The 27,246-nt window shown below is 41.5% G+C and overlaps 1 protein-coding gene across 1 annotated transcript in view; it reads left to right on the plus strand.

The window, feature by feature from the left end:
• Positions 1-27,246, plus strand: part of TTN (titin) — a 278,629-nt gene that overhangs the window by 227,487 nt on the left and 23,896 nt on the right. Inside the window, exons 290-302 of the mRNA XM_036318697.1 lie at positions 107-17,212; positions 17,780-18,076; positions 18,184-18,771; positions 18,865-19,167; positions 19,286-19,582; positions 21,302-21,589; positions 21,700-21,999; positions 22,269-22,571; positions 22,668-22,973; positions 23,083-24,849; positions 25,227-25,520; positions 26,465-26,752; positions 26,870-27,169. Of these exons, the coding sequence (XP_036174590.1) occupies positions 107-17,212; positions 17,780-18,076; positions 18,184-18,771; positions 18,865-19,167; positions 19,286-19,582; positions 21,302-21,589; positions 21,700-21,999; positions 22,269-22,571; positions 22,668-22,973; positions 23,083-24,849; positions 25,227-25,520; positions 26,465-26,752; positions 26,870-27,169 (22,437 nt within the window). The remainder of the gene's footprint in view (positions 1-106; positions 17,213-17,779; positions 18,077-18,183; positions 18,772-18,864; positions 19,168-19,285; positions 19,583-21,301; positions 21,590-21,699; positions 22,000-22,268; positions 22,572-22,667; positions 22,974-23,082; positions 24,850-25,226; positions 25,521-26,464; positions 26,753-26,869; positions 27,170-27,246) is intronic.

Below are 27,246 nucleotides of genomic sequence, written 5' to 3' on the forward strand. Positions count from 1 at the left end.
TATTTACCTTTTTCAACACAGCTCATTTGAGGGTGCAAATATTTTATATAATTTAGCTAAAAGTCAAACTCCTAATATATATTTTGGTGTCTTGGTTTCCTTCCAGATCCTCCAGGACCACCTACAAATGCACGTGTCACTGATACTACGAAGAAATCTGCTTCTTTAGCATGGGGCAAGCCTCATTATGATGGTGGACTTGAAATCACTGGCTATATCGTCGAGCATCAAAAAGTAGGAGAGGAGGCCTGGATAAAAGATACCACAGGAACTGCCCTCAGAATCACTCAGTTTGTTGTCCCTGATCTTCAGACTAAAGAAAAATACAATTTTAGAATCAGTGCCATGAATGATGCGGGTGTTGGGGAGCCAGCAGTGGTTCCAGATGTTGAAATTGTAGAAAGGGAAATGGTTCCTGATTTCGAACTAGATGCTGAGCTTCGAAGAACCCTTGTTGTTAGAGCAGGACTCAGTATTAGAATATTTGTGCCAATCAAAGGTCGTCCTGCTCCTGAAGTGACATGGACCAAAGATGATATCAACCTGAAAACCCGAGCAAACATTGAAAACACAGAGTCATTCACTCTTCTGATTATCCCAGAGTGCAACAGATACGACACCGGTAAATTTGTGATGACTATCGAAAACCCCGCCGGGAAGAAAAGTGGCTTTGTCAACGTCAGAGTCTTGGATACACCAGGACCCGTCCTTAACCTGAGGCCTACTGACATCACAAAGGACAGTGTCACCCTGCACTGGGACCTCCCTCTGGTGGATGGGGGCTCACGTATAACAAACTATATTGTGGAGAAACGAGAAGCAACACGGAAATCTTACACCACGGTCACCACTAAGTGCCATAAGTGCACATACAAAGTTACCGGCCTGACCGAAGGATGTGAATACTTCTTCAGAGTGATGGCAGAGAATGAATACGGAATTGGTGTCCCCACAGAAACAACAGAACCTGTGAAAGCCTCCGAAGCACCTTTACCTCCAGAAAGTCTGAACATCATGGACATAACCAAGAGCACAGTCAGCCTGGCATGGCCCAAACCAAAACACGATGGGGGCAGTAAGATCACTGGCTACGTGATTGAGGCCCAGAGGAAAGGCTCGGACCAGTGGACCCACATTACAACCGTGAAAGGGTTAGAATGTGTGGTGAGGAATCTCACTGAAGGGGAAGAATACACCTTCCAAGTGATGGCAGTGAACAGTGCCGGGCGAAGTGCCCCCAGAGAAAGCAGACCTGTCATTGTCAAGGAGCAGACAATGCTCCCAGAATTGGATCTCCGTGGCATTTATCAGAAATTAGTCATTTCCAGAGCTGGTGACAACATCAAAGTAGAAATTCCAGTGCTTGGTCGACCAAAGCCCACCGTGACATGGAAAAAAGGAGACCAGATTCTTAAACAGACACAGAGAGTTAATTTTGAAAATACAGCAACTTCAACCATCTTAAATATCAACGAGTGTGTAAGAAGTGATAGTGGACCCTACCCATTAACTGCAAAGAACATTGTAGGAGAGGTGGGTGATGTCATCACCATTCAAGTCCATGATATTCCAGGACCACCTACTGGCCCAATCAAATTCGATGAAGTTTCATCTGATTTTGTAACCTTCTCTTGGGACCCACCTGAGAACGATGGAGGTGTACCAATAAGCAACTATGTAATAGAAATGCGACAGACTGACAGTACTACATGGACTGAACTAGCAAGCACTGTTATTCGCACTACCTATAAAGCCACCCGCCTTACTACCGGAGTGGAATATCAATTCCGGGTAAGAGCTCAGAATAGATACGGAGTTGGACCAGGCATCACATCAGCATCAGTAGTTGCCAATTATCCATTTAAGGTTCCTGGGCCTCCTGGTACCCCTCAGGTAACTGCAGTTACCAAGGACTCAATGACAATTAGCTGGCATGAACCTCTCTCTGATGGTGGAAGCCCCATTTTAGGATATCACATTGAAAGAAAAGAACGAAATGGTATACTCTGGCAGAATGTGAGCAAAGCATTAGTACCAGGCAACATTTTCAAATCAACTGGACTTACAGATGGTATTGCTTATGAGTTCCGAGTGATTGCAGAAAACATGGCAGGCAAAAGCAAGCCAAGCAAGCCATCTGAGCCCATGCTTGCTTTGGATCCCATCGACCCACCTGGGAAACCAGTTCCTCTGAATATTACTAGACACACCGTGACACTTAAATGGGCTAAGCCAGAATATACTGGAGGCTTTAAAATTACTAGTTATATAGTTGAAAAGAGAGACCTCCCTAATGGACGGTGGCTGAAGGCCAACTTCAGCAACATTTTGGAGAATGAATTTACAGTCAGTGGCCTAACAGAAGATGCTGCATATGAATTCCGCGTGATTGCCAAAAATGCTGCTGGTGCTATTAGTCCACCATCTGAGCCATCAGATGCTATCACGTGCAGGGATGACATTGAAGCACCAAGGATCATGGTGGATATTAAATTTAAGGACACAATTATACTAAAAGCAGGTGAAGCATTCAAGCTGGAAGCTGATGTTTCAGGTCGCCCTCCTCCAACAATGGAATGGACCAAAGATGGAAAGGAGCTGGAAGGCACAGGGAAATTAGAAATAAAAATTTTAGATTTCTCTACTAATCTGGTAAACAAGGATTCATTAAGAAGGGATGGTGGCGCCTATACCCTTACAGCAACTAATCCTGGGGGTTTTGCCAAACATATTTTCAATGTCAAAGTTCTTGATAGACCAGGCCCACCAGAAGGACCCTTAGTTGTATCTGATGTGACATCAGAAAAATGTGTATTGTCCTGGTTGCCTCCACGGGATGATGGAGGTGCCAAAATTGATCATTATGTGGTTCAGAAACGTGAAACCAGCAGATTGGCATGGACAAATGTAGCCGCAGAAGTCCAAGTAACAAAACTAAAGGTTACTAAACTTTTGAAAGGCAATGAATACATCTTCCGCGTTATGGCAGTAAATAAATATGGAGTCGGAGAGCCACTGGAATCAGAGCCTGTGCTTGCAGTGGATCCTTATGGACCCCCTGATCCACCCAAAAACCCTGAAGTCACAGCTATTACTAAAGATTCAATGGTTGTCTGCTGGGGACATCCTGACTCTGATGGCGGAAGTGAAATCATAAACTATATTGTGGAACGGCGTGATAAAGCTGGGCAACGCTGGGTGAAATGCAACAAAAAAACTGTTACTGATTTAAGATTTAAAGTGTCTGGACTGACCGAAGGACATGAATATGAGTTCAGGATTATGGCTGAGAATGCTGCTGGAATTAGTGCACCAAGCTCTACCAGTCCATTTTATAAGGCTTGTGATGCTGTGTTTAAACCTGGCCCACCAGGTAACCCACGTGTCCTAGATTCAAGCAGATCATCCATCTCAATTGCTTGGAATAAACCCATCTATGATGGTGGCTCCGAAATCACCGGGTATATGGTTGAGATTGCCCTTCCAGAGGAAGATGAATGGCAGATTGTCACCCCGCCAGCTGGTCTCAAGGCAACTTCTTACACCATCACCAATCTCATAGAGAATCAGGAGTATAAAATCCGGATCTATGCCATGAATTCTGAAGGAATTGGAGAACCTGCACTTGTTCCCGGAACTCCAAAGGCTGAAGACAGGTTGCTGCCTCCAGAGATTGAACTGGATGCTGACCTGCGCAAAGTTGTTACTATAAGAGCTTGTTGTACCCTGAGACTTTTTGTTCCAATCAAAGGCAGGCCTGCGCCTGAGGTGAAGTGGAGCCGGGAACATGGAGAATCTTTGGATAAAGCTAGCATTGATTCCACCAGCTCTTACACCCTGCTTGTTGTTGGAAATGTTAACAGATTCGACAGCGGCAAATACATACTAACTATAGAAAACAGCTCAGGCAGCAAATCTGCATTTGTCAATGTTAGAGTGCTGGATACACCAGGCCCTCCACAGGATCTGAAGGTAAAGGAGGTCACTAAGACATCTGTCACACTGACATGGGAGCCTCCTCTCCTTGATGGAGGTTCAAAAATAAAGAACTACATCGTTGAAAAGCGGGAGTCAACAAGAAAAGCATATTCAACTGTTGCAACAAATTGCCACAAGACTTCCTGGAAGGTAGACCAGCTTCAAGAAGGCTGTAGTTACTATTTCAGGGTTCTTGCTGAAAATGAATATGGCATTGGGCTGCCTGCTGAAACTGCAGAATCTGTGAAAGCATCAGAACGACCTCTTCCTCCAGGAAAAATAACTTTGGTGGATGTCACAAGAAACAGCGTGTCGCTTTCTTGGGAGAAACCAGAGCATGATGGAGGCAGCCGAATTCTAGGCTATATTGTAGAGATGCAGAGCAAAGGTAGTGACAAATGGGTCACGTGTGCCACAGTCAAAGTCACTGAAGCCACTATAACTGGATTAATTCAGGGTGAAGAATACTCTTTCCGTGTTTCAGCTCAGAATGAAAAGGGCATCAGTGATCCTAGACAACTGAGTGTGCCAGTAATTGCCAAAGATCTTGTCATTCCACCAGCCTTCAAACTCCTCTTCAATACTTTCACTGTACTGGCAGGTGAAGACCTAAAAGTTGATGTTCCATTCATTGGACGCCCTCCACCAGCTGTAACCTGGCTTAAAGATGAGGTGCCACTGAAGCAGACAACTAGAGTAAATGCAGAGAGCACAGAAAATAATTCATTATTGACAATAAAGGAAGCCTGCCGCGAAGATGTTGGACATTACACGGTTAAACTGACAAACTCAGCTGGTGAAGCTACTGAAATTCTTAATGTTGTTGTTCTTGACAAACCAGGGCCTCCGACTGGACCAGTTAAAATAGATGAAGTGACGGCTGATAGTATTACTCTTTCCTGGGGCCCACCTAAATATGATGGTGGAAGTTCTATCAATAATTACATTGTAGAAAAACGGGACACTTCCACCACCACCTGGCAAATTGTGTCAGCTACTGTTGCAAGGACAACAATAAAAGCTTGCAGATTAAAGACTGGATGTGAATATCAGTTTAGGATTGCAGCTGAAAACAGATATGGAAAGAGCACCTACCTCAATTCAGAGCCTATTGTAGCCCAGTATCCATTCAAAGTTCCTGGTCCTCCTGGCACACCATTTGTAACACTCTCCTCCAAGGACAGCATGGAAGTACGATGGAACGAGCCAGTCAATGATGGAGGTAGCAAAGTCATTGGCTATCATCTAGAGCGCAAGGAAAGAAATAGCATCCTCTGGGTTAAGTTGAATAAAACGCCTATTCCTCAAACCAAGTTTAAAACAACTGGCCTCGAGGAAGGCATTGAATATGAATTTAGAGTCTCTGCAGAGAACATCGTGGGCATTGGCAAGCCAAGCAAAGTGTCAGAATGCTACGTAGCTCGTGACCCATGTGATCCACCAGGGCGGCCAGAGGCAATCATTGTCACACGGAATTCTGTGACTCTTCAGTGGAAGAAACCCACCTATGATGGTGGAAGCAAGATCACTGGTTATATTGTTGAGAAGAAAGAACTGCCTGAGGGCCGTTGGATGAAAGCCAGTTTTACAAATGTCATTGACACTCAGTTTGAAGTAACTGGCCTGGTGGAAGATCACAGGTATGAGTTCCGGGTTATAGCTCGAAATGCTGCGGGAGTGTTGAGTGAGCCATCAGAAAGCACAGGAGCAATAACAGCAAGAGATGAGGTAGAACCACCACGAATAAGTATGGATCCCAAATACAAAGAAACAATTGTGGTCCATGCTGGTGAATTCTTCAAGATTGATGCAGATGTTCATGGCAAACCAATACCAACTATTCAGTGGCTAAAAGGTGATCAGGAGCTATCAAATACAGCTCGACTAGAAATAAAGAGCACTGACTTTGCCACCAGTCTCAGTGTAAAGGATGCAGTACGCGTTGACAGTGGAAATTACATACTGAAGGCCAAAAATGTGGCAGGCGAGAGATCAGTTACTGTAAATGTCAAAGTTCTTGATAAACCAGGGCCACCTGAAGGACCTGTTGTTATAACAGGGGTGACAGCAGAAAAATGCACCCTGGCTTGGAAACCCCCACGACAGGACGGTGGGAGTGATATCATAAATTATATTGTGGAAAGGAGAGAAACCAGCCGCTTAGTTTGGACCGTGGTTGATGCCAACGTGCAAACTCTCAGCTGCAAGGTGACTAAGCTTCTTGAAGGCAATGAATATATGTTCCGTATAATGGCTGTAAACAAATACGGTGTTGGCGAACCTCTTGAATCTGAGCCAGTAATTGCTAAGAATCCATTTGTAGTACCAGATGCACCCAAGGCGCCAGAAATCACGGCAGTGACCAAGGACTCAATGATTGTTGTATGGGAAAGGCCAGCATCTGATGGTGGCAGTGAAATACTTGGATATGTTCTTGAAAAACGAGATAAAGAGGGCATCCGGTGGACAAGATGCCACAAACGCTTGATTGGGGAATTGCGCTTGAGGGTAACTGGACTCATAGAAAATCACAGTTATGAATTCAGAGTGTCAGCTGAGAATGCTGCTGGACTTAGTGAACCAAGCCCACCTTCCGCTTACCAAAAGGCTTGTGATCCTATTTATAAACCAGGGCCTCCAAACAATCCAAAAGTCACAGATATTACCAGGTCTTCTGTCTTCCTTTCTTGGAGCAAACCAATATACGATGGTGGCTGTGAAATTCAAGGATACATTGTTGAACAATGTGATGTGAGTGACGGTGAATGGACAATGTGCACTCCGCCAACTGGAATCAATAAGACAAACTTAGAAGTAGAGAAGCTGTTGGAAAAGCATGAGTACAACTTCCGCATCTGTGCTGTTAATAAAGCTGGAGTTGGAGAACATGCTGATGTCCCTGGACCTATTCTAGTTGAAGAAAAATTGGAAGCACCAGACATTGATCTTGACCTAGAACTAAGGAAAATTATAAATATAAGGGCAGGTGGCTCCTTAAGGTTATTTGTTCCTATTAAAGGTCGTCCTACACCAGAAGTGAAATGGGGGAAAATGGATGGTGAAATCCGAGATGCTGCTATAATTGATGTCACTAGCAGTTTCACCTCTCTTGTTCTTGACAATGTCAACCGATATGATAGTGGAAAATATACACTCACCTTAGAAAACAGCAGTGGAACAAAGTCTGCCTTTGTTACTGTGAGAGTCCTAGACACACCAAGTCCACCTGTAAACCTGAAAGTCACAGATATCACCAAGGACTCAGTATCAATTACATGGGAACCTCCTTTGCTGGATGGTGGCTCCAAAATAAAAAATTACATTGTTGAGAAACGCGAAGCCACAAGAAAATCATATGCTGCCGTTGTAACAAATTGCCATAAGAATTCTTGGAAAATTGATCAACTCCAAGAAGGTTGCAGTTATTACTTTAGAGTCACAGCTGAAAATGAGTATGGTATTGGCCTTCCTGCCCGCACTGCTGATCCAATTAAGGTTGCAGAAGTCCCACAACCTCCAGGAAAAATAACTGTGGATGATGTCACCAGAAACAGTGTCTCCTTGAGTTGGACAAAGCCTGAACATGATGGTGGCAGTAAAATAATCCAGTATATTGTGGAAATGCAAGCTAAACACAGTGAGAAATGGTCAGAGTGTGCACGAGTCAAGTCCCTTGAAGCAGTAATTTCCAACCTAACTCAGGGAGAAGAATATCTTTTTAGAGTTGTTGCTGTAAATGAAAAGGGAAGAAGTGATCCTAGGTCCCTTGCAGTTCCAATAGTTGCCAAAGATCTGGTCATTGAGCCAGATGTAAAACCTGCATTCAATAATTATAGTGTACAGGTTGGACAAGATTTGAAAATAGAAGTGCCAATTTCTGGACGTCCTAAGCCAACCATTACATGGACTAAAGATGGTGCTCCACTGAAGCAGACTACAAGAATCAATGTTACAGATTCACTTGACCTCACTGTACTCAGTATTAAAGAAACTCATAAGGATGATGGTGGACATTATGGAATCACAGTTGCTAATATTGTTGGTCAGAAAACAGCATCCATTGAAATTATAACTCTAGATAAACCTGATCCTCCACAAGGACCTGTTAAATTTGATGAAGTCAGTGCCGAAAGTATTACATTATCTTGGAACCCTCCATTATATACCGGGGGTTGCCAGATCACCAACTACATTGTTCAGAAAAGAGATACAACCACCACCGTATGGGATGTTGTTTCTGCTACTGTTGCCAGAACTACACTCAAAGTAACCAAACTGAAAACTGGCACGGAATACCAATTCAGAATATTTGCTGAAAACAGATATGGACAAAGCTTTGGCTTGGATTCTAGTCCAATTGTAGCTCAATATCCCTACAAAGAACCTGGCCCTCCAGGCACACCATTTGTCACAGCCATTTCCAAAGAGTCCATGGTTGTACAGTGGCATGAACCAATCAATAATGGTGGAAGCCCAGTTATAGGTTACCATCTTGAAAGAAAGGAAAGAAATAGTATTTTGTGGACAAAAGTCAACAAAACTATTATTCATGACACCCAGTTTAAAGCAGTCAATCTTGAAGAAGGCATTGAATATGAATTCAGAGTTTATGCTGAAAATATTGTTGGTGTAGGCAAAGCAAGCAAGAATTCTGAATGCTATGTAGCCAGAGATCCCTGTGACCCACCAGGAACCCCAGAAGCAATAATTGTTAAAAGAAATGAGATCACTTTACAATGGACCAAACCCATATATGATGGTGGAAGTATGATTACAGGTTACATTGTAGAAAAACGTGATTTGCCTGAGGGTCGTTGGATGAAAGCTAGTTTCACAAATGTCATTGAAACTCAATTTACTGTGTCAGGCCTTACTGAAGATCAAAGATATGAATTCAGAGTCATTGCAAAGAATGCAGCTGGTACAGTAAGTAAACCCTCTGACAGTACTGGACCAATAACTGCCAAGGATGAGGTTGAACTCCCACGAATTTCAATGGATCCAAAATTCAGAGACACAATTGTGGTAAATGCCGGAGAAACATTCAGGCTTGAGGCTGATGTCCGTGGAAAGCCCCTGCCTACCATTGAGTGGTTAAGAGGAGATAAAGAAGTTGAAGAATCTGCTAGATGTGAAATAAAAAACACAGATTTCAAGGCTTTACTTATTATAAAAGATGCCATTAGGATTGATGGTGGACAGTATATTTTAAGAGCTTCCAATGTTGCAGGTTCTAAGTCATTCCCGGTAAATGTGAAAGTGTTAGATAGACCGGGACCTCCAGAAGGACCAGTTCAGGTTACTGGAGTCACTGCTGAAAAATGCACTTTAACGTGGTCTCCACCGCTACAAGATGGTGGCAGTGACATTTCTCACTATGTTGTTGAAAAGAGAGAAACGAGTCGGCTTGCCTGGACTGTTGTTGCTTCCCAAGTTGTGACCAACTCTCTGAAAGTAACCAAACTCTTAGAAGGAAATGAATATATTTTCCGTATAATGGCTGTCAACAAATATGGTGTTGGAGAGCCTTTGGAATCTGCACCAGTACTGATGAAAAATCCATTTGTGCTCCCTGGACCACCAAAAAGCCTGGAAGTCACGAACATTGCCAAGGACTCCATGACTGTCTGTTGGAACCGTCCAGATAGTGATGGTGGAAGTGAGATTATTGGTTACATCGTAGAGAAAAGAGACAGAAGTGGCATTAGGTGGATAAAATGTAATAAACGCCGCATTACAGATTTGCGTCTAAGAGTAACAGGATTAACAGAAGATCATGAGTATGAATTCCGAGTCTCTGCAGAAAATGCTGCTGGAGTTGGAGAACCAAGTCCAGCGACAGTTTATTATAAGGCTTGTGATCCTGTGTTTAAACCTGGCCCACCCACCAATGCACACACTGTAGACACCACTAAAAATTCAATTACAGTTGCCTGGGGTAAACCCATCTATGATGGTGGCAGTGAGATCCTGGGATATGTAGTAGAAATCTGTAAAGCAGACGAAGAAGAATGGCAAATAATTACTCCACCAACTGGCCTGAAAGCCACTCGATTTGAAATTTCAAAACTCATTGAACACCAAGAATATAAAATACGAGTCTGTGCCCTCAATAAAGTTGGCTTAGGTGAGGCTACATCTGTTCCTGGTACTGTGAAACCAGAAGATAAACTTGAAGCACCTGAACTTGACCTTGATTCTGAATTAAGGAAAGGGATTGTTGTAAGAGCTGGTGGGTCTGCCAGAATTCACATTCCATTCAAAGGCCGTCCAACACCTGAGATCACTTGGTCTCGAGAGGAAGGTGAATTCACAGATAAGGTTCAAATTGAAAAGGGTGTAAACTATACCCATCTATCAATAGATAACTGTGATAGAAATGATGCTGGAAAATATATTCTCAAGCTGGAAAACAGCAGTGGATCTAAATCTGCTTTTGTGACTGTGAAAGTTCTGGATACCCCAGGACCACCACAGAACTTGACAGTCAAAGAAGTGAAAAAAGACTCTGTCATCTTGGTGTGGGAACCACCCATCATTGATGGAGGTGCAAAGATCAAGAACTATGTTATTGACAAACGTGAGTCAACCAGAAAAGCGTATGCTAATGTGAGCAATAAATGCAGCAAAACAAGCTTTAAAGTCGAGAATCTTACAGAAGGATCCATTTATTACTTTAGAGTTATGGCTGAAAATGAATTTGGAGTTGGTGTTCCAGTAGAAACTGTTGATGCTGTGAAAGCTGCTGAACCTCCTTCCCCACCAGGAAAGGTTACACTCACTGATGTGTCTCAGACCAGTGCGTCACTTATGTGGGAGAAACCTGAACATGATGGTGGTAGCAGAATCCTGGGGTATGTTGTTGAAATGCAGCCCAAGGGAACTGAAAAATGGAGTGTTGTGGCTGAATCCAAAGTCTGTAATGCAGTTGTTACTGGTTTGAGTTCTGGACAAGAGTATCAGTTCCGTGTCAAGGCTTACAATGAGAAAGGAAAAAGTGATCCAAGAGTGCTTGGTGTTCCAGTCATAGCCAAGGACTTGACTATACAGCCTAGTCTTAAGTTGCCATTCAACACGTATACTGTCCAAGCTGGAGAAGATCTTAAAATCGAAATTCCAGTTATTGGCCGACCAAGACCTAAAATTTCATGGATCAAAGATGGTGAGACTCTTAAACAGACAACAAGAGTAAATATTGAGGAAACAGCTACTTCAACTATTTTGCACATTAAAGAAAGTAACAAAGATGACTTTGGAAAATACACCATAACAGCAACAAACAGTGCAGGTGAGGCAACAGAAAATCTCAGCGTTATCGTCTTGGAAAAGCCTGGACCTCCAGTTGGACCTGTTCGGTTTGATGAAGTTAGTGCAGACTTTGTGGTCATATCTTGGGAACCTCCAGCCTATACCGGTGGCTGCCAAATAAGCAACTACACTGTAGAAAAGCGCGATACAACCACTACCACTTGGCAAATGGTATCAGCAACAGTTGCAAGAACAACAATTAAAATAAGCAAACTGAGAACAGGCACAGAATACCAGTTTAGAATTTTTGCTGAAAACAGGTATGGAAAAAGTACCCCTCTGGATTCTAAGCCAGTTGTTGTACAATATCCATTTAAAGTACCTGGACCACCTGGAACTCCTTTTGTGACATCCATCTCAAAAGATCAAATGCTTGTTCAGTGGCATGAGCCAGTTAATGATGGAGGTAGCAAAGTTATTGGCTACCATCTTGAACAGAAAGAGAAGAACAGCATTTTATGGATCAAATTAAATAAGAGTCCCATTCAAGATACCAAATTCAAAACAACTGGGCTTGATGAAGGCCTTGAGTATGAGTTCAAAGTTTCTGCTGAAAATATTGTTGGCATCGGTAAGCCTAGCAAAGTGTCCGAATGTTTTGTTGCTCGTGATCCATGTGACCCACCTGGTCGCCCTGAAGCCATTGTTATTACAAGGAACAGTGTCACACTCACATGGAAGAAACCTGCCTATGATGGTGGTAGCAAAATAACAGGTTACATTGTAGAGAAGAAAGACCTACCTGATGGCCGTTGGATGAAAGCCAGCTTTACCAATGTATTAGAAACTGAATTTACAGTGAGTGGACTTGTAGAAGACCAAAGATATGAATTTAGAGTAATTGCAAGAAATGCAGCTGGCAACTTTAGTGAACCATCTGAAAGCACGGGTGCCATTACTGCAAGAGATGAAATTGATGCACCAAATGCCTCATTGGATCCAAAATATAGAGATGTCATCATTGTTCACGCAGGAGAGACTTTTGTCCTTGAAGCTGATATCCGCGGCAAACCTATACCTGATATTGTTTGGTTAAAAGATGGAAAAGAGCTTGAAGAAACAGCGGCTAGGATGGAAATCAAATCTACTCTTCAGAAAACAACTCTCATCGTCAAAGACTGCATACGTACTGATGGAGGACAATACACTCTGAAACTGAGCAATGTAGGCGGTACAAAGTCTATACCAATCACTGTAAAGGTACTTGACAGGCCAGGGCCTCCTGAAGGGCCTCTCAAAGTTTCTGGGGTTACTGCTGAAAAATGTTACCTGGCATGGAACCCACCTTTACAAGACGGTGGTGCTAATATTTCACATTACATCATTGAAAAGAGAGAGACAAGCAGACTTTCCTGGACCCAGGTTTCAACTGAGGTACAGGCCCTCAACTACAAAGTCACCAAACTTCTTCCTGGTAATGAGTACATTTTCCGTGTCATGGCTGTTAATAAGTATGGCATTGGAGAGCCCTTGGAATCTGAACCTGTCATAGCCTGTAATCCTTATAAACCACCAGGTCCTCCTTCACCACCTGAAGTCTCAGCAATCACCAAAGATTCTATGGTGGTAACATGGACACGCCCAGTGGATGATGGAGGTGCTGAAATTGAGGGTTATATTCTTGAAAAACGAGATAAGGAAGGCATCAGATGGATCAAGTGTAACAAGAAAACACTAACAGACCTCCGAATGAGGGTAACTGGCCTCACCGAAGGTCATTCCTATGAATTCAGAGTTGCAGCTGAAAATGCAGCTGGTGTGGGTGAACCTAGTGAGCCATCTGTTTTCTATCGCGCATGTGATGCTTTGTACCCACCAGGTCCACCAAGTAATCCAAAAGTGACAGACACTTCCAGGTCCTCTGTCTCCCTCGCATGGAATAAGCCAATTTACGATGGTGGTGCACCTGTTAAGGGCTATGTTATTGAAGTCAAAGAAGCCACTGCTGATGAATGGACAACTTGCACTCCACCAACAGGATTACAAGGAAAGCAGTTCACAGTGACTGAGCTTAAAGAAAATACTGAATATAATTTCCGTATTTGTGCCATCAATTCTGAAGGTGTAGGTGAACCTGCAACTATACCTGGTTCAGTTGTTGCTCAAGATCGGCTAGAGCCACCAGAAATAGAACTTGATGCTGATCTCAGAAAGGTGGTTATTCTCCGGGCAAGCACTACTCTACGCTTATTTGTCACTATCAAAGGTCGACCGGAACCTGAAGTTAAATGGGAAAAGGCTGATGCCGTCCTCACTGAGAGGGCCCAGATTGAGGTGACCAGTTCATATACAATGTTGGTCATTGATAATGTTACCAGATTTGACAGTGGCCGGTATAATCTGACACTAGAAAATAACAGTGGCTCCAAAACAGCTTTTGTTAATGTCAGAGTTCTTGACTCACCAAGTGCCCCGGTGAATCTGACTGTCAGAGAAGTGAAGAAAGACTCGGTGACATTGTCTTGGGAACCACCACTTATTGATGGAGGAGCTAAGATTACAAACTACATCGTCGAAAAACGAGAAGCTACAAGGAAAGCATATGCTACCGTGACAAACAATTGCACTAAGAACACTTTTAAAATTGAAAATCTACAAGAAGGATGTTCTTACTACTTCCGAGTCTTGGCATCCAATGAATATGGGATTGGTTTGCCAGCTGAAACAACTGAACCCATCAAAGCTTCTGAGCCACCCCTCCCACCTGGAAGAGTAACTCTTGTTGATGTGACTCGTAACACAGCTACAATTAAGTGGGAAAAACCAGAAAGTGACGGTGGCAGCAAAATTACTGGTTATGTAGTTGAAATGCAGACTAAAGGGAGTGAGAAATGGAGCACTTGCACACAAGTGAAGACTCTAGAAGCAACTATATCTGGCCTAACTACAGGAGAAGAGTATGTCTTCAGGGTAGCTGCAGTTAATGAAAAAGGAAGAAGTGATTCAAGACAACTTGGAGTGCCAGTAATTGCAAGGGATGTTGAAATAGAGCCTTCAGTTGAGCTTCCTTTCAATACTTTCAATGTAAAGGCTAGAGACCAACTTAAGATCGATATTCCATTCAAAGGAAGACCTCAAGCTACTATAAGCTGGAAAAAAGATGACCAGATTCTTAAGGAGACAACCAGAGTCAATGTTACTTCTTCAAAGACTGTAACATCACTGTCTATTAAGGAAGCTTCAAGGGAAGATGTTGGAACTTACGAATTATGTGTTTCAAACAGTGCTGGATCCATCACAGTTCCTATTACAGTAATTGTCCTTGACAAACCAGGACCTCCAGGATCTATACATATTGATGAGGTTAGCTGTGACAATATAACTATTTCTTGGAGTCCTCCAGAATATGACGGTGGCTGCCAAATTAGCAATTATATTGTTGAAAAGAGAGAAACTACTTCCACAACATGGCATGTAGTTTCACAAACGGTTGTAAGAACATCCATTAAAATAGTGCGTCTGACAACAGGAAGTGAGTACCAGTTCCGTGTTTGTGCAGAAAACCGCTATGGAAAGAGCTCCTACAGTGAATCTTCAGCTGTTGTTGCAGAGTATCCATTCAGTCCCCCAGGGCCTCCTGGTACGCCGAAAGTTGTGCATGCCACAAAATCTACCATGATGGTCAGCTGGCAAGTACCAGTTAATGATGGAGGAAGTCAAGTAATTGGGTATCACCTTGAGTATAAAGAAAGAAGCAGCATTCTTTGGTCAAAAGCAAATAAAATTCTCATCCCCAATACTCAAATGAAAGTCTCTGGCCTTGATGAAGGACTGATGTATGAGTACCGTGTATATGCTGTGAATATTGCTGGAATCGGTAAATGCAGTAAAGCTTGTGAACCAGTTCCTGCACGAGATCCCTGCGACCCTCCTGGACAACCTGAAGTCACAAATATCACAAGAAAATCCGTGTCACTTAAATGGTCTAAACCACGTTATGATGGTGGCGCTAAGATCACAGGATACATTATTGAACGTAGAGAACTACCAGATGGCCGGTGGCTGAAGTGCAATTTTACTAACGTACAAGAAACATACTTTGAAGTCACTGAACTTACTGAAGATCAGCGTTATGAATTCCGGGTTTTTGCAAGGAATGCTGCTGACTCAGTTAGTGAACCCTCTGAATCCACTGGACCTATTACAGTTAAAGACGATGTTGAGGCTCCAAGAATTATGATGGATGTCAAGTTCCGAGATGTTATTGTTGTCAAAGCTGGAGAAGTCCTTAAGATAAATGCTGACATTGCAGGGCGACCTCTGCCAGTAGTTTCCTGGACCAAGGATGGTATAGAAATTGAAGAAAGAGCAAGAATAGAAATTGTCTCAACGGACTATAATACTTTGTTAACAGTGAAAGACTGTGTCAGACGAGACACTGGGCAGTATGTACTAACACTGAAGAATGTTGCAGGAACTCGGTCCATGGCAGTTAATTGCAAAGTACTTGATAAGCCCGGCCCACCAGCAGGACCGATCGAGATAAATGGCCTCACCTCTGAAAAATGCTCTCTTTCCTGGGGACCTCCTCAAGAAGATGGTGGTGCAAGTATCGACCATTACATTGTAGAAAAACGTGAAACAAGCCGCCTTGCATGGACAATTTGTGAAGGAGAGTTAAAGACAACATCCTGTAAAATAACCAAATTACTCAAAGGCAATGAATACATCTTTAGAGTAACCGGTGTTAATAAATATGGTGTTGGTGAGCCCCTAGAGAGCGTGGCTGTAAAGGCCCTAGACCCATTTACAGTCCCAAGTCCTCCCACATCTTTGGAAATTACATCTGTGACCAAAGAGTTCATGACACTTTGCTGGGCGAGACCTGAGAGTGATGGTGGGAGTGAGATCTCTGGATATATCATTGAAAGGCGAGAGAAAAGTGGTCTACGATGGGTGCGTGTAAACAAAAAACCAGTTTATGATTTGAGAGTGAAATCAACAGGACTCCGGGAAGGATGTGAATATGAGTATAGGGTTTTTGCAGAAAACGCTGCTGGCCTAAGCCTTCCAAGTGAAGCCTCTCCCTTAATTCGGGCAGAAGATCCAGTGTTCTTACCATCTCCTCCATCCAAACCGAAAGTTGTAGACTCTGGCAAGACAAATGTAACTATTAGCTGGGTTAAGCCTTTATTTGATGGTGGGGCCCCAATAACTGGATACACTGTAGAATACAAAACATCCGATGAAACTGACTGGACAGTTGCCATTCAGAGCTTAAGAGGCACCGAATATACAATAAATGGACTAACAACAGGAGCCGAATATATTTTCAGAGTAAGATCTGTCAATAAGGTGGGTGCTAGTGATCCCAGTGATAGTTCTGATCCCCAGATAGCAAAAGAAAGAGAAGAAGAACCTGTATTTGATCTTGACAGTGAAATGAAGAAGACCTTGATTGTCAAGGCTGGTGCCTCCTTCACCATGACTGTGCCTTTCCGAGGAAGACCAGTACCCAATGTCTCCTGGAGTAAACCAGACACTGACCTCCGCATTCGAGCTTACATTGATTCCACAGACTCTCGTACCTCACTTACTATCGAAAATGCCAACCGAAATGATTCTGGAAAATACACATTAACAATTCAGAATCATTTGAATGCTGCTTCACTGACCTTAGTTGTCAAAGTTTTAGATTCTCCTGGTCCTCCAGCCAATATTTCTGTACATGATGTCACCAAAGAATCTGCTGTGTTATCCTGGGATGTGCCTGAAAACGATGGTGGAGCACCGGTGAAGAATTACCACATAGAAAAACGTGAGGCCAGTAAGAAAGCATGGGTCTCTGTAACCAACAATTGTAACCGCCTCTCCTACAAAGTTACCAACCTGCAAGAAGGGGCGATCTACTACTTCCGAGTCTTTGGAGAAAATGAGTTTGGTGTTGGTGCACCAGCTGAAACACAGGAAGGAGTAAAAATAACAGGTATGTTTTACGAACAAAGAAAATCTGCAAATTCATATTAATTTTCCTAGAATAGTGTGAATCATTCTAATTGCTATTTAATGTTAAATGTTTTGGTTCACACCTCAAACAATTCATACGATGGCACAAAATGAAATCTCTAATAGAGAAAAATTTTATTGATAAAAATATAAGTAGAAAGTAATATAGCTAGAACTGGATAATGTATGTTAAATTTAAGCACAATTGAATTTGACTATGTATATAGCATAGGTGTGCAGAAATTACATGATGAAGTTTCTTACAAGACTGTTCATATTTTTCAATGTTATATTCATGATTAACCTATGATAAATTTTAGCTTTCATCTGGTCATATGACACTTAATTTGAATTTGAATGCTATGACATGTAATGAATGGCAAAAGCTCAGAAGCCAAACTGGTCATATAAAAAGTAAGAAAGGCTCTAATCAGAGTAGATATATGGCCTTCATTTAAAATTTTTTCTCTTGACAATGTAGGAAGAATATACATGGATTAAAATGTTATAATAATCTTCCCTTTCCTTTGATATTTTGCTTTCTTAGAAAAACCAAGCCCACCTGAAAAACTTGGAGTAACAAGTGTATCCAAAGATAGTGTTTCCCTGGCCTGGTTGAAGCCAGAACACGATGGTGGAAGCAGAATTGTACACTATCTTGTTGAAGCACTAGAAAAAGGGCAGAAAAATTGGGTGAAATGTGCCGTGGTAAAGTCAACCCATCACGTTGTTTCTAGTCTGAGGGAAAACTCTGAATACTTTTTCCGGGTGTTTGCTGAAAACCAAGCTGGTTTGAGTGACCCGAGAGAGCTGCTTCTTCCTGTTCTTGTTAAGGAGCAACTAGGTATGTCTAGTTTTATGTAGAAGCAAAATTTGAAATTATGTGCATGGATCTGAGTTCATCGTTAGAAATGTGTTTTCATCTTCATCTGCCATACTCTTCTTTTTTAGAACCACCTGAAATTGATATGAAGAATTTCCCAAGTCAGACTGTATATGTTAGAGCTGGTTCAAACCTTAAAGTTGACATTCCAATTTCTGGAAAACCACTGCCCAAAGTGACCTTATCAAGAGATGGTGTACCCCTGAAAGCAACCATGAGATTTAATACTGAAGTTACTGCTGAGAACCTAACCATTAATCTGAAAGAAAGCGTTGCTGCTGATGCTGGAAGATACGAGATCACAGCTGCCAACTCCAGTGGAACAACCAAAGCTTTTATTAACATCATTGTGCTAGACAGGCCTGGTCCCCCAACTGGCCCTATTGTTATTAGTGATATAACTGAAGAAAGTGTGACTCTCAAATGGGAGCCACCTAAGTATGATGGCGGAAGTAATGTCACCAATTACATTGTACTTAAGAGAGAGACAAGTACAGCAGTATGGACTGAAGTGTCTGCCACAGTTGCAAGAACCATGATTAAAGTCATGAAACTGACCAAAGGAGAAGAATACCAATTCCGCATCAAGGCAGAAAACCGCTTTGGAATCAGTGATCACATAGATTCAGCTTATGTGGTTGTCAAACTACCCTACAGTAAGTTGTCAATTTTGGCAAAGATCCCAGGTTTTCGCTTACATAAATGTTTTAAATGTCTATATTAACTTACGGCATGTATCTCTTTTGTAGCAACACCTGGACCACCATCTACACCATGGATCAATAATGTTACTCGAGAAAGCATCACCGTGGGCTGGCATGAACCAGTGTCCAATGGAGGCAATGCAGTTATAGGCTATCACCTGGAAATGAAAGACAGAAACAGTATTTTATGGCAAAAAGTCAACAAAATGGTCATCCGCACAACTCACTTCAAAGTCACAACGATCAGTGCTGGACTTATTTATGAATTCAGAGTGTATGCAGAAAACGCTGCTGGTATTGGAAAAGCAAGCCACCCGTCTGAGCCAGTCCTAGCCATAGATGCCTGTGGTATGTTATTTGATAAGAAAGATGCTTCTGATAACTAAAAATGCAAATCTTGTTTCTGCGAAGCAAAATAATGTTGGCATAGTGCTTGCTGCTGATCTGCTTTCTCTTGTTACCACAGAACCACCAAGAAATATCCGTATCACTGATATTTCAAAGAATTCTGTCAACCTTTCATGGCAACCACCAGCTTTCGATGGAGGAAGCAAGATTACAGGCTATATTGTTGAAAGACGAGATCTTCCGGATGGCAGGTGGACCAAAGCCAGCTTCACCAATGTCATTGAGACTCAATTCACTGTCTCTGGCTTGACTCAGAATTCGCAGTATGAATTCCGTGTCTTTGCTAGAAATGCTGTTGGTTCCATCAGCAATCCGTCCGAGGTGGTGGGCCCCGTTACATGCATCGATACTTATGGTAAGCATTTTCAGCACTTTGAATCCCAACAGCAGTTAACTCAATAGTTACCCTTAATCCATTTGGTCTTAATCTATAGAATAACTTTTAGTATACACTTTAGTTTGATTTTTAGAAGACATTAGCTGGCAGTCTTAGGAAGAACCGGCTGGGAGTCTAAGGAAAATTCCTTAAGCTCCCCAGGCCTCTTGACTTAATCGTGAAACAGGAGATTTGGACTACAGAATATCTAAAGGCCTTTCCAACTTCAACCTTTTATGATTCTTTGGGCTGTATGAGTTGGTGCTTTCACTCTTCTTTTTTAAAACATCAGACTCAATAATTAAGACCATGGCTGAGTACCCAGAAAATATTCTTCTTAAATAAGTGAAAAACTAAACAGAGGTATTCACGGTAGTATTAGCAGCAGCTACTATTTGGGTACTTTCCATGAATGCTCCCCCTTAGTTCTAACAGCCCTAAGATTAGCCCAATTTACAGAAAAGAAACTGAGGTTTCAAGTGCTTATGTAACTTCTCCAAAATCAAACAGCTCATTAGTGATAGAGTGGGAATTCAAACAAACTCCTGAACTCTCTGTACATTGTTGTCAGTCCAAAATATACATACTTGACCATTCTGGAAAATAAGTAGTATGTTCAACTCAACAGTGGTTTAAAACTGAAAATTTCATTAGAGTTAGGCATCCTGTGATAGTTTGTCTAAGTTTCCCATTTTCAAGGAGGAGCCTCTATAGTGTCCACTCTCATCCTCACGCTGAGAATCCCAGAGCTGCTCTTTATGAATCAGGCTTTGTGGACACTGAATCAGTACTTGTTAGACCAAGAAGCAGGTCAGATTTAGTTCTATTTCTCTAAAGTTCTGTCTATGGCCATACCACCCTGAACGTGTCCAAACTCATCTGACGTCGGAAGCTAAGCAGGGTCGGGCCTGGTTAGTATTGCCCTAGCTTTTGTGATTCAGTTGTTTGGAATGTCCTCCTGTACACCAAAAGGTTGTAGGTTAGCTTCCTGGTCAGGGCACATACCCTTGTTTCAGGTTCAATCCCTGACGAGGGCACAGAAGGCAAGGTAACCAATTGATCCAATCAATATTTTTCTCTCACATCAATATTTTTCTCTCTCTCCCTCTGCTCCCTCCGTCCCACTTCCCTCCAGTCTCTAAAATCGATTTAAAAAGAAATAAAGGTGGATGGAAAAATTCTAAGAAGCACAGCAGAAAATCTATCCAGTGAAGCATGTAGCTCTTTGAGTAGAGAATTCAGACTTCAAGGGTCTGACATGAACCACCCACACCAATAAACTGAAAAGGGAAAATAAAAAGGATAGGAGGTAGTTAAAGAAAGAGAAAGGAGAACCTAGCATGAAAGAAAATGGATAATGCTTATCCTTCAATGATGTTCTCACTAGCATATCTCATTTCAACACTGGAATCAAACACCTAATAGATTTTTAAATATATTTCAAAGGCATTTAAGTCCCTGTGCAATTAATGCAGTGTCATCGGGGTACAGAACTTACTCTCAATCTTTCTTACCCACTTGGGATAGAAGAGGAGCTTGTAACATTTGAATGTTTAAAATAATGGCTAAATAGGATTAGAACTACTATGTGTGTCCATATATTTTTAAATAAAGGCCAATGACTCACTTTAAAGTTATTACAATTATTTTTTTCATCTTTTTGACCTTTTAAATATTTATCATCTGTTTTTCCTGCAGGTGGACCTGTAATTGATTTACCTCTAGAATATACAGAAGTTGTCAAATACAGAGCAGGTACATCTGTGAAGCTCAGAGCTGGCATTTCTGGCAAACCTGAGCCGACAATTGAGTGGTATAAAGATGATAAAGAATTACAAACCAATGCACTGGTGTGTGTCGAAAATACCACTGACCTTGCGTCTATACTCATCAAAGATGCAAGTCGCCTTAATAGTGGAAGCTATGAATTAAAACTAAGGAATGCCATGGGCTCAGCCTCAGCCACCATCAGAGTACAGATCCTTGGTAGGTACTGAATAAAGGCCAACATCATATTTTGTTGGCCTAAAACTTAGTAATTTTAAGTAATAGCCTTTTAAAATGGCTAACGTACTGTTTTGTTCTTCCATTGACAGACAAACCAGGACCACCAGGTGGACCAATTGAATTTAAGACTGTCACTGCTGAAAAGATGACCCTTCTCTGGCGGCCTCCAGAGGATGATGGTGGTGCCAAAATCACTCACTACATCGTGGAAAAGCGTGAAACAAGCCGCGTTGTGTGGTCTATGGTGTCTGAAAATCTAGAAGAGTGCATCATTACAACCACCAAAATTATCAAAGGAAATGAATACATCTTCCGGGTTCGAGCCGTGAACAAATACGGAATTGGTGATCCACTGGAATCTGATCCAGTGGTAGCAAAGAATGCATTTGGTGAGACATGATTTCATTAGAAAACTGAAATCCAATACTTAAAAGTATTCTAAAACTAAATATAAGCTATTCTGCTAGCTTGTAAGTGCTTTCTTAGAATGACTTTGATTTTCTTTTGTATTATATCTCTTCTTATAATCATCCTCTTCACAAGGTGGATGATATAACAAATGAAGCTAATATTCTTGGATAAGATTTGAAGATTGAAAGGTAGAATTTGTCAGTAATGTCGATCCTTTGAGCTCATTTTCCTTTTCCTTTCTAAATAGTTACACCAGGGCCTCCAAGCATACCAGAGGTGACAAAGATAACCAAGAATGCAATGACTGTTGTCTGGAACAGACCAGTTGCAGATGGCGGGAATGAAATAAGTGGCTATTTCCTTGAGAAACGAGACAAGAAGAGTCTAGGATGGTTCAAAGTCCTAAAGGAGACTATCCGTGACACCAGACAGAAAGTGACAGGACTCACGGAAAACAGTGACTATCAATACCGAGTTTGTGCTGTCAACGCTGCTGGACAGGGTCCATTTTCGGAACCATCTGACTTCTACAAAGCTGCTGATCCTGTCGGTAAGTGCTCATAAATGCAGCATCTTCACCCATGTCTTTTTTGATGTCACTGAATTGTACATGATTATGTAACTACTATGTGAATGGCAATTCCAGATCCTCCAGGCCCACCAGCTAAGATAAGAATTTCAGATACAACTAAATCATCCATCACTCTTGCCTGGAGTAAACCTGTCTACGATGGGGGCAGTGCTGTTACTGGCTATGTTGTCGAGATGAGACAAGGAGAAGAAGAGGAATGGACTATTGTCTCTACCAAAGAAGAAGTCAGAACTACAGAGTATGTGGTATCTAACCTGAAACCTGGAGTCAATTACTACTTCCAGGTGTCTGCTGTAAACTGTGCTGGGCAAGGAGAACCTATTGCAATGACTGAACCTGCACAAGCTAAAGACATACTCGGTATGTTCCTACTGGTATCATTGCATTGTTATTTTCTTTATTAGAGTATCTTCAGTAAATCATTTTCTTGCTTGAAAATTCATTGTATATGTCCATTTTATGTCTACAGAGGAACCAGAGATCAACCTAGATGTGGCTTTCAGAACCTCTATCATCGCCAAAGCGGGTGAAGATGTACAAGTATTTATTCCCTTTAAAGGCAGACCTCCACCTACTGTAACATGGAGAAAAGATGAGAAGAATCTTGGCAGTGATGTCAGATACAGCATTCAAAACACTGATTCATCTTCATTACTCCTTATTCCTCAAGTGACTCGCAATGATACAGGAAAATATATTCTCACAATAGAAAATGGAGTTGGTGAACCCAAGTCTTCAACTGTGAGTGTCAAAGTGCTTGATACACCAGCCGCCTGCCAGAAACTACATATTAAACATGTTTCTCAAGGCACAGTCACTCTGTTCTGGGATCCTCCTCTCATTGATGGAGGATCGCCCATAATTAATTATGTCATTCAAAAGAGAGACGCCACCAAGAGAACATGGTCTGCAGTAACAAACAAATGTTCTAGTACATCCTTTAAGGTAACAGATTTGTCGGAGAAAACACCATTCTTCTTCAGAGTTCTTGCGGAAAATGAAATTGGAATTGGGGAACCCTGTGAAACCACAGAGCCAGTGAAGGCTGCTGAAGTACCAGCTCCTATACGTGATCTCTCAGTGAAAGATTCATCAAAGACATCTGTTACCCTGAGCTGGACCAAGCCTGACTTTGATGGTGGTAGTGTCATCACAGACTATGTTGTGGAAAGGAAAAGTAGTACAGAACAAACATGGTCACATGCTGGCATTAGTAAGACATGTGAAATTGAGGTTGGCCAACTTAAGGAACATTCAGTCCTGGAATTCAGAGTGTCTGCCAGAAATGAGAAAGGACTGAGTGATTCTGTCAGTATTGGGCCGATTACAGTGAAAGAACTTGTAATTACACCTGAAGTTGACCTGTCAGATATCCCTGGAGCACAAGTCACTGTGAGAATTGGGCATAACGTGCACCTCGAATTACCTTATAAAGGAAAACCCAAACCATCTATCAGTTGGATGAAAGACGGTTTGCCATTGAAAGAAAGTGAAAATGTCCGTTTCAGTAAAACTGAAAACAAAATTACTTTCAATATTAAGAATGCCAAAAAGGAGAATGGAGGGAAATACACAATTATTCTTGATAACGCGGTTTGTAGAAACTCATTTCCCATCACTGTCATCACACTTGGCCCACCATCAAAGCCAAAAGGGCCCATTAAATTTGATGAAATCAAAGCTGACAGTGTCATCATGTCATGGGATGTGCCCGAAGATGATGGAGGAGGAGAAATTACTTGTTACAGCATTGAGAAGCGAGAAGCTTCACAAACTAATTGGAAGATGGTGTGCTCAAGTGTTGCCAGGACGACTTTCAAAGTTCCTAATTTAGTCAAAGATTCTGAATACCAATTTAGAGTGAGGGCAGAAAATAGATACGGAGTCAGCCAGCCACTTGTCTCTACCATTATTGTGGCAAAACACCAGTTCAGGATTCCTGGCCCCCCAGGAAAGCCAGTTATATACAATGTGACTTCTGATGGCATGTCACTAACTTGGGATGCTCCAGTTTATAATGGTGGTTCAGAAGTTACTGGATTCCATGTTGAAAAGAAAGAAAGAAATAGCATCCTCTGGCAAAGAGTGAATACATCACCAATATCTGGAAGAGAGTATAGAGCTACAGGACTAATAGAAGGCCTGGATTACCAGTTCCGTGTATTTGCTGAAAATTCTGCCGGCTTAAGCTCACCTAGTGACCCAAGCAAATTTACCTTAGCTGTTTCCCCAGTAGGTAAGTGATTGAGTTTTATTCAAATATATTTAATTCGGCAACTGAATGTGTTGGTAACAAATAAATCAAACACTGCTTTTCTTCCACGTATCACCTCACCTTCTATCATATATATCTATATAGATATATAGATATATCTATATAGATAGATATATGTATATTTATCACTAAAGAACTGGTCAAGTAATGAAAGGGGGATAATTTCAAATCAGTCTGATAAAGTACTTTAAAGTTCTTTTTAAAGATTACAATACAAAAAATTGAAGTTAATGGCTAAAATGAGCTTGTGGGATTTGTTCATTTTATTGTTCCTCCATTGATGATTAAGAGTTGATTACAGAAATAATGATGCATTTAATTTCCATATAATATTTTAGACCCACCTGGCACTCCTGACTACATTGACGTCACCCGAGAAACCATCACACTTAAATGGAACCCACCGTTGCGTGATGGAGGCAGTAAGATTGTGGCCTACAGCATTGAGAGACGGCAAGGGAGTGATCGTTGGGTTAGATGCAACTTTACTGATGTCTGTGAATGTCAGTACACAGTCACAGGACTGAGTCCTGGGGATCGATATGAATTCAGAATAATTGCAAGAAATGCCGTTGGAACTATAAGTCCTCCTTCACAGTCTTCTGGCTTTATCATGACAAGAGATGAAAATGGTAAGCATTTACAACTGATTTCCAATAAGGCTAAGAGCATTCACATTTTAAAAAAATACTTTTTGGTCCTTGGTCTATAAAATGGGAACAGGAACATCATTTTATACAGATTATCCAAGGTTGTTATGTGATGAATTAGATTGTCTATCTTTCAAATGAAGAAAAGAAAAAAAAATGTAATTGGCATCAATTCTTTTTACCATGTCTATTATTTCACTCCATTCCCATATAAATAGCATACAAGTGTAACTGCATTTTTAGCTTTGTAATTTCAGTCTTTTATAAAAATTTAAAAGGCTCTCAAGAATAACTGTCCATCTTTACTGAAGTTACTAGAATACAGCATACATCAGTAGCACAGTCATCAGCTTGCCTGAGTGCAGCCAATAGCCTCGTACAGGAACTCATTTGAATATGCAGCAGTACTAGGAAGTAAATGATCTGTAAATGTTTTGCTTCTCTTTTTATAAGTCTCAATGCGAGATTAATAACATGACAAACATAACAAAGGAGATAACCATGCAAATGTCTAACTCCATAATCTACATTCTCAATTATCAATCCTATTTTCAGAATAGCTTTGGTAATACAGAATGAGTATTACTAGTAACACTTCCAGGCTTTATGATATGATGCTAATGAAATGTTGCAGCAATCAGACCATCAAACCTCAGAGGGAAGGTAGGGGAGGGTGGAGGTAAGGGGGAGAGATCAACCAAAGGACTTGTATGCATGCCTATAAGCCTAACCAGTGGACACAGACACCAAGGGGGTGAGGGCATGAGTGGGGAGGCCGGGGGCAACGGGGGGATAAGGACATATATGTAATACCTTAATCAATAAAGAAAAAAAGAAAAATTAAAAAGAAATTTAAAAAGAAAAACAATGTTAATTTATATCATTATTAAGCCAAATTAATGCATATTATTTATATTTCTTTTTAGTTCCACCAACAGTAGAGTTTGGCCCTGAATACTTTGATGGTCTCGTTATTAAAGCTGGAGAGAGTCTTAGAATTAAAGCTTTGGTGCAAGGACGACCAGTACCTCGAGTAACTTGGTTCAAAGATGAAGTAGAAATTGAAAAGAGGATGAATATGGAAATAACCGATGTCCTTGGATCCACCAGCCTCTTTGTTAGAGATGCTACTCGGGACCATCGTGGTGTATATAAAGTGGAAGCCAAAAATGTATCTGGCTCTGCAAAAGCAGAAATTACAGTGAAAGTACAAGGTACTTCTAAAATAGCTTCTTAATCTTAACATTTTCAGGACTTGGATTAGAGGCAGGCCTGATTGCATTTGAATGGACAAGGAAAAAGGAACTAACTGTGGAACGTTTTTCTTACAGATACACCAGGAAAAGTAGTTGGGCCAATAAGATTCACCAATATTACTGGCGAGAAGATGACCCTGTGGTGGGATGCTCCTCTCAATGATGGCTGTGCTCCTGTAACTCACTACATCGTTGAAAAACGGGAAACCAGCAGACTTGCTTGGGCACTAATTGAAGATAAATGTGAAGCCCACAGCTATACCGCCATTAAACTAATAAATGGCAATGAATACCAATTCCGTGTTTCTGCAGTTAACAAGTTTGGTGTTGGCAGACCACTTGATTCTGACCCAGTGGTTGCTCAAATACAATACAGTAAGTGTCCATTTTTATGAAGTGGTAATGTATCATAAGATTAACTTCCACGCAAACATGCCTAATTGGTTTATTTG

Source organism: Myotis myotis, unplaced genomic scaffold, assembly GCF_014108235.1.
Source record: "Myotis myotis isolate mMyoMyo1 unplaced genomic scaffold, mMyoMyo1.p scaffold_m19_p_8, whole genome shotgun sequence".
NCBI classification, from domain to species: domain Eukaryota; kingdom Metazoa; phylum Chordata; class Mammalia; order Chiroptera; family Vespertilionidae; genus Myotis; species Myotis myotis.